This window comes from Alligator sinensis, unplaced genomic scaffold (genome assembly GCF_000455745.1).
Source record: "Alligator sinensis unplaced genomic scaffold, ASM45574v1 scaffold346_1, whole genome shotgun sequence".
Classification (NCBI taxonomy): domain Eukaryota; kingdom Metazoa; phylum Chordata; order Crocodylia; family Alligatoridae; genus Alligator; species Alligator sinensis.
The window spans coordinates 164767-172170 of record NW_005842765.1 but is presented as its reverse complement, the minus strand read 5'-3'; the positions used below and the strand labels follow the sequence as shown (position 1 = coordinate 172170).

The following is a 7404-nucleotide window of genomic DNA, read 5'->3' as shown; positions in this document are numbered from 1 at the left end:
TGTCCCGCAGCCGCTGCTCCGTGGCCTCCCGGAGCGCAGGTCCCCTCTGGTCAGGTCCATTCCCCCACATCGGGCCTGAGGGCAAGTCACGGGCTCTGCTGAAGGTGTCCCTGCTCCTGGGGGTGACCGTGGCTGGGCCCCTGGCAGTAAGTGAGGGGGGAGCCTAAAGGAGCTTCACTTCCTCTCCAGTCAGAACCGTGCGGCAGGCTGCAGCCAAAGCCTCAGTCCCACAAATACCTAAATCAGGCACCTCAGAGGCATGTAGCTGTTCAGGGAGTAAGTGACCACAGGGGAGGAAAAGGAGGAGCGAGTGCTGAAGCTCTGGCTTGTTTTTTTGCTTTGTTTATTTTTTCCCAATACTCCCAACCTGACTCTCTTTACCTAATGCAGTTGGCATCGTTACTCTGTGAACGATGCGAAGGGCATCATCAGGCTCTTCTAGCAATGACCTCCCACAGCCCGTGGACCCGAACGCTGCAGTATTGCAACAACTGATTCAAAGCAGTCTTTTCTTGATGTGCCTGTGGGTCTCAAGAGAGTTAGATGAAGTGCCGAAAGAATCTCAGTGCGTGCAACATCCAGATCTGTTTTGTAGGATCATAGGACGGGAGGGCTGGAAGGAACCTCACATGGTTTAGTCCAGCCTCCAGCTGGAGGCAAGATTTTCCCTGACGAAACCATCCCAGCCAAGCATCTGTCTAACCTGCTCTTGAAAGTTTCCCAGGATGGAGATTCCACAACTTCCCTAGGTACCTGTCCCAATGCTTGATCTCCCTCATAGTTAGGAAGTTCCCCCTAATCTCCAACTTAAATTTCCTCTGTGGCAGCTTGAGGCCGTTGCTCCTTATCCTGTCCCCAACAGCCACAAAGAAAAGCCCATTTACATCCTCTCTGTAGCTGCCCTAAAGGCATTTGAAAACTGTCATCTCTTCTCTTATTTTCTTCAGATTAAACAACCCTAGTTCTTTCAGCCTTTCCTCATAGGTTTGGTCTTCCAGACCCCTGATCATTTATGCTGCTTTCTGCTGTAGTCTCTTTCAGACTGCCCACATGCTTCTGAAGTGCGGGGCCCAAAACTGGATATAATCAGGGCCAGCCCAGGGATGCCATGGTCAGGGAATGCTATGCCCCACCCCAGGCTGGAGGAATGGTGCCCAGCCCATCCCCCACCTTCTGCCACTGCTCAGGAGGAGTTGGGCTGGGCACGGCACATGCGGGTGGGGTGGCACCAGCTCCAGTCCACCTGCCTTGCTTTCCACACAGCAGCAGCAGCAGTGCCTACTCACAGGGAAGCAAGTCATCTAATCCAGCCTAGCTCCCCCTATGGCATTATTTCTGAAGGTTTAATTAATACTACTATATACTTAAAGAAAAAGGGTGCTAAAATACGAGTTTGTCCAGGGCTCTATTTTCCCTAAAGCCAGCCCTGGACATAATACTCCAGGTGAGGCCTCACCAGTGCTGAATAGAGTAGAAGAATCACTTCCCTTGATTTGCAAGCAACACTCCTGTTAATACAATCCAGTGTGCTATTGGTGATTTTGTGCAGCAAGAGTGCACTGTTGATTCATATTGATATTGATATTAAACAATCCTGGACCCAAGGCAGAGCTCTGGGGAACCCCACCTGATACCTCCTCCCAACTAGACATTGAGCTGTTGAGGAATACTCTCTGAGTATGATGATTCAGCTAGTTGTTTTAAGTGTTCCTTCACCTCTAAAAGTGGAAGCATTTCAAGAGCATAGACAAATTACTAGCTTGGCATCTTGCCATTATTGTCTGTTAGAACCCATATAAATGACTGTCAATTTAGATTAAATTGTAGAGGGTAAAAGACACTATGAATTTATTCTCTGTTGGTGATGGTGTTTGTATCCATTTTACAAGCAACATAACATTCACCTAAGATAAAAATACTGAATGTTGGAATATTGAGGTTGTAGTAGAAATTAGTTGCCTGCATGAGAAGACAACCTGATTTATAGATATGCTGTGAAATGTAAGCAAGAATCTATATTATCTGTGGTCTGAAATAGTTAATTCACAATACTTACAATACACTTCCCAATACTTGGTGTACTAACACCCTTCTTTAAAGATGTTTCTGTTATTACTATTTTAGAGAGTTTTTTCATTGTCAGTAACTGCTTTCAAATATATTCTCTAGTTTCCTATACAAGAATAGAAGAAATATTGTTTTGTGTTTATACCTAAAACTAATATTTCCCTGTTTTTCCTATTCTTCATCAGTGGGCCTATTAATTTAATAGGGTATGTGTTGTTAATTAGGTGGTGTTAATTTTGAGGCTGATAATGTTTTTAATGAAATTCTTACAGTTTCAGGACAACATATGGTGTAATTCATAACATAATGCTTTTGAGCTATACCTCATTGAGCAAAATTCACTTTCATGCCATTGATGTACATAAGAGTAGGTAAATCCAACGCATGATACAGAGGAGAAAGTTACCAATGGGAAGGAAACATTGTTTGTAGGAAGGGACAGTGCAGAATTTCCCTGTATAGCACGTGGCAAATTGGTGTATTTTGTTTTGTTATTAAAGTTTAAAATTTAGAGGAGGATTTAAAATGTTGTTTCAGTGATGAAATACAAATGGCAAGCCCATTGCTCTGCTACAGTATAAGTATTCTAATACATAACATGAATATTGCTAGTTTATCTTTACAGAATTCTGTTTTACTGCAAAATATTCTAGCAATATATGACTTAAAATGGTGGTATCTTATTCTTTACAATACTTCTGCCTTAGGTCCTGTTTTCTTCAGATCTGTGCAGCACATGGCAAGGAAAGATTGTAAATAAGATGCATTACACTCTAGCTCTGAGGATCCTAATCAAGACACTATTTCTTTTATTAAGAATAACTGAATTCCTACAGCATAAGCATGGAAATAGTCTTGCATTACCGACCAGGCCACAGTGACCAAACAGCATTGAGAAAAATTGCAGAAGAAGCAGTAAAGGAATTTCCTGTTCGGCAGCTCCCGAGATTTATACCTTGGTTTCCAGATGATTTGTGTGAACTTCCCCTTAAGCCTAAAAGAAAACCACCAGTTATTTCTGGTGAAGAAGCAGAAGAAATTAAACAACATCTTGGAGCGTCGGAACCCTTTATTCATTCTCTGTGTTATGACTGCGTAGCAGACCTTCAGGAGTTTCATCCTAACTTGAAAACTGGACAGACTTTAACCCAGGCACAAACTACAAATGGACACTTTGGTTCAGACAATCCAGAAAAAGAATCTGCAAATGAAAAGCAAAAATTAAGAAGGTCTTGGAGTGTCTCTGTTCCTAGATCTAAACATAAAGAAAAAATTCTTCCTTTATCTAGAGAACTGCAAAATAATTTAAAAAGACTAAAAATACATGCTTTTCATAGAGCAAAATGGTCAATTGAGCATTCTATATGTAATAATCAGACTCTGGAGGATATTTGGATAAAACTGAACAAAATGATCAAGCATAACGAATTGCCATCCTGCAATGCTACAATTCAGAGAGCTGTGGGCCAGATATGGGTTTTCTGTGACATATTGTACTCTGAATATGTTGGCAGTATTCTTAGGGAAAGGTTAAAGCTTACTGGGAAAATGAACTTGCTTGTACATAAATACGGAAGTATATTTAGTTTGTAACTTGGATTAAGTTAAACTGTAGTATTACTGTCTGGGACACTAGGTTTGGTTTTGTTTTTTCAAAATAAATTTAAAATAAGCAATACATGCTGAAGGACTTTAGAACAACTTACAAATTCACGAGCAGGACACTATTTTAACATTATTCTGGTTACATTTGTTTCCTTGAATGTAATTTTGTTCAACTGTGAATGACATCAATGTATTTTGTAACTTAAATTTTTGCCCTCCCCTCTACGTGGATAGAGCAAGAGTCCATTTTCCGGGACTATTGCTTTTATTTCTGAACAATGAAATTACACCTCTGTGAAGCCAGAGGTCTTTCTCACTCGATTGAAGTTAGGGGAGCCGGGGCGGTGGGGAAAGGGGGCAGAAAGGAAGAACAGAACTTTACATTGTGAAAATCATCTACTTCAGAAAGTGTTTAGTCTTGTCCCAGAGGTCCAAGATGCTAACTCCAGGCAAGAACTTTTACTTGAAAGAACAGCCCTAGTTTTAAATGTGAAATTTCTTGTATTCCACAAAAGCCTTGTTACCTCATACTCATTGTGAATTATTTGCCTCAAATATTGCATAATAATAATAAAAATCCTGAGGTTAGAGAAGTTGTTAATGCTGGAGTAATAAATGTTTTCACTTCTGTTATTTTATGTCTCTTTTGCCAATATCTTTTTTCCCTGCTATCTCTGCTCTTGGATCTCTGTCTTACACTGGGGCTTTTATAAGTATGGTGCTGAAAAACAAGGAAGGCCTAGGTTAATAGATACTAAAATTCCTAATGTCAGGTTGGTAAATTAGTAAATCTTGATTTATTTATTTAAATCTGTGAAACTGTATGTGTTTGTAACATTATTGTCTTTCAATATGAGAATAAGTGCTTTGGTAAGTTAATCTGCTTGGATGGAACATAGTTCGCTGCTGTATGAGAGAACAGACCTGACTTCTGAATTTTACTCCACTCTTAATGTTTTACTTCAGGGGTCTGACACACAGAATTGATACGGTGAAACCTCAACTAGGAATTTGTCACTGCTAATTGTCTTAAGAAAATCTGTCTCCTTGGTGGAGGTGAGGGCCAGTGGGAGGCTGTGCTAATAAGAATAGGAAAAATATATAGGGAGGGGAGATTCTAAATTCTGGGTTGTCCTTAATGCCATTGGGCTGGATCTCAGTACAGAGAAGAATCTTTGTCTACTTCTAACTCTCCAAAGACTAAAAAAATTTCCTAATTATTTCATCCATTTACCTATTCTTATGAATTTGAAAGTATCATCTTGTGTCATCTTGTGACACTGCTTTCTAGTAGAGATAGTACCTGTGTTAATCTGAAGCTAGGAAGAAGATAGAGCAGGGCAGTATGTTAGAGACCTACCTAACTAAGGGTATAAACCAGTGGTTTTCAACCAGGGTGTCCCAAGCTCCTTAGAATGATGCCTTGGTGCCTGGCCCCTGTGAAAAGAGGTAAGCACTGGCTCACCCCTATGCTGGGCACCCTGTGCCTGCCCCAGTATCTAAGCAGCGCTCCCTGTGGCCCCTACCATCAGCTCTGGGAGCATAGGAGGTATGGGAAATGAGCTGAGCTGATAAGCGCTCAGTCTTCACCCCCTGGCAGCCCCCACATGAACCACTGCCATGCTGTGAGTGGCACGTTCTGCCACAGGGCCATGCCCCTGCTCCTCTTAAGCTCCCAGAGTAGATGAGAGGAGCTGTGGGGAATGGTGGTTCCAGGCACTACCACCTAAGTCCATATGGGAGCAGCTGCAGCTCTGATTGGCCAAAGGGCCCCAGTGGCTCTGCCCTTCGCTGCTGATTGGCTGCAAGGGCTGCCTGTCATGCATCCCTGCCCCTTGCTGCCGATTGGAGAGGGGAAGAGCCACATGACAGGGAGCCCTTACAGTCAATCAGGTTGCAGGCGGCAGACATCTTGCCCACAGCCCTTTGAGTGGCCACTTCCTCCCCTTAACATCTTCCTTGCCCCGCTGAACCGGTGGCTGCCTCTAAGGAGCCAGCATTTTCTTTTCCTTGAGTTTTTTTTTTTCTTTTTGCAGATTTCATGAACATTGCCTGGATTTTGCAGAATCTACTATAGCTGTGAAATCACAAATTTGGTAGGCCCCTGGTAATTGAACATCGACTGCCTTTCACTTGTCAACAATGGGAGTTCAGTTCTCCATTACTTAGTGCAGGAATTGGGTTTGGGAGGAAGAAGATGCCTTTAAACTAATTTGCATGTGTTTTCCATATTATGGACCTGGCCCTTGACATAAACCCTAGTAATATCAGTATTAGTAGATCACCCATAAATCAGGTCTCCAGAAATAAGAATGACTTGAAACTCCTGAGATCTTTTATATGTATATGTATGTATGTATATGTATCTTAGATCTTTTTATTTTCTGCTTGATTTTTTGAGTCTTTAGGGTTTACATTGTTAGCTTTTCTCTGCAGGTAGCGCTAGAAACTTTTTAATGAAAGCTGAGATTGTCTTGTAGTTGCAGAAATCTAGGAATTGCATCTTCTTGAGGGTATCAAATATTATGAAAGTTGTTACAATACTCTTTGTATAAGAGGACTATATCTAGATTTTGAACAGTTTGAGGAAAATTTAGTTGGACTTAATAGCTATTTTATGGTTTGATTAGTTTTATAAGAGAGCCGCTGCTTAGGTTTCACTGCTGATTTACATTTTACAATGATATGGCACATGAATTTCTCACTGCAGGAGAAAAAATAAATAAATAATTATAATAAAGCTAGTTCCCCTGAGCCTGCTGAGGGGAAGGGGTGCCAGTTAGGCAGGCAGAGATGTACAGAGAGTGGCGCCTGTCACAGCGGTATGCAGGCAGCAGATCCTGGCTCTGCTCTGAGCTCAGCCAGGATGGGGCTGTGGATGAGTGGGGAGTAAGTGGCTGGGATCCCTGGCTAAGTGGCAGCAGCTCGTGGAACCCAAACAGTAAGTGGCAGCTGGGACCCGCGGACGCAGGGCGCATGGTCAAGCCAATGGGAGCCACCACATAAGGCGTTTTGGTGAGCTGTTGTAGGAGCGAGGGTGCTGACCAAACCTGCAACAGCTTGTGAAAACTCTCTTTGTGACCCACAGGCCCAAATAATTGCCCACCCCTAATTTAGCATTTGTGTTCTAGGTTCCATCCCTTATTTTTTCATTTGAGAGACAATATGTACTGATTAGTACAATATTGATCAGGGCTAACTTCTAGGTGGCTCGGGGCTGCATCCTGCACAGACCACGTGCTACGTGGGCCACAATGCAAGTTGCAGGCATCCCCTTCCCTTGCACTGCTTGTGCAGGTGGCCCCCACTACTAGATGACATGCACAGATGCTTTCCCCCTTCCCGCCCACTACTGCTATACCACATGCATGTGCAGCCTCCCCCAGCTCAGTGGCCATGGGCTCCTCCACTGCAGATGAGCTCCTTGCTGGGCCGCATGTGACCCGCAGGCCACCAGGTGGACAGGCCTGATAAGATGAGGATGGATGATTCAGATAGCATAACTTAAAACAGCCATGCCAATGTAATTTTCTGGGTAACTTTTTGATCACAAGTAAATCTTGCTAATTTAGTCTCTCTCATTATTGGCAGAGTGGTTTTGGCCTTAAGCTGTTACATTTTCATTATTATTTTACAAGGCTGATTAAAAGTTTGTGAACACAACAAACCAATTGCATGAAATGACTTAATTTCTTGAACTTTATAACTCCCTGCTATATATGTTTAGAGAAT

At 42.5% G+C, this 7404-nt stretch overlaps 2 protein-coding genes across 9 annotated transcripts in view; both read left to right on the top strand.

Moving 5' to 3' along the window:
* The first annotated feature begins 20 nt into the window (after positions 1–20).
* The window catches only part of TRAPPC13 (trafficking protein particle complex 13), a 37946-nt gene continuing 30562 nt past the window's right edge, over positions 21–7404 (top strand). For 2 of the 8 annotated variants that reach the window (XM_006034719.3, XM_006034716.3), the window contains exon 1: positions 4429–5768. The gene's annotated coding sequence lies outside the window, so the exon portion shown is untranslated. Of the gene's footprint in view, positions 750–4416; positions 5780–7404 lie in introns of those variants that run through there. The other 6 variants (XM_025216771.1, XM_025216772.1, XM_025216770.1 and 3 more) reach the window with 6 other exon arrangements.
* On the top strand, positions 2911–3660 carry LOC102369172 (uncharacterized protein FLJ26957-like). Its single transcript, XM_025216763.1, has one exon. The coding sequence runs from the start codon at positions 2911–2913 to the stop codon at positions 3658–3660; it is 750 nt and encodes a 249-aa protein (XP_025072548.1).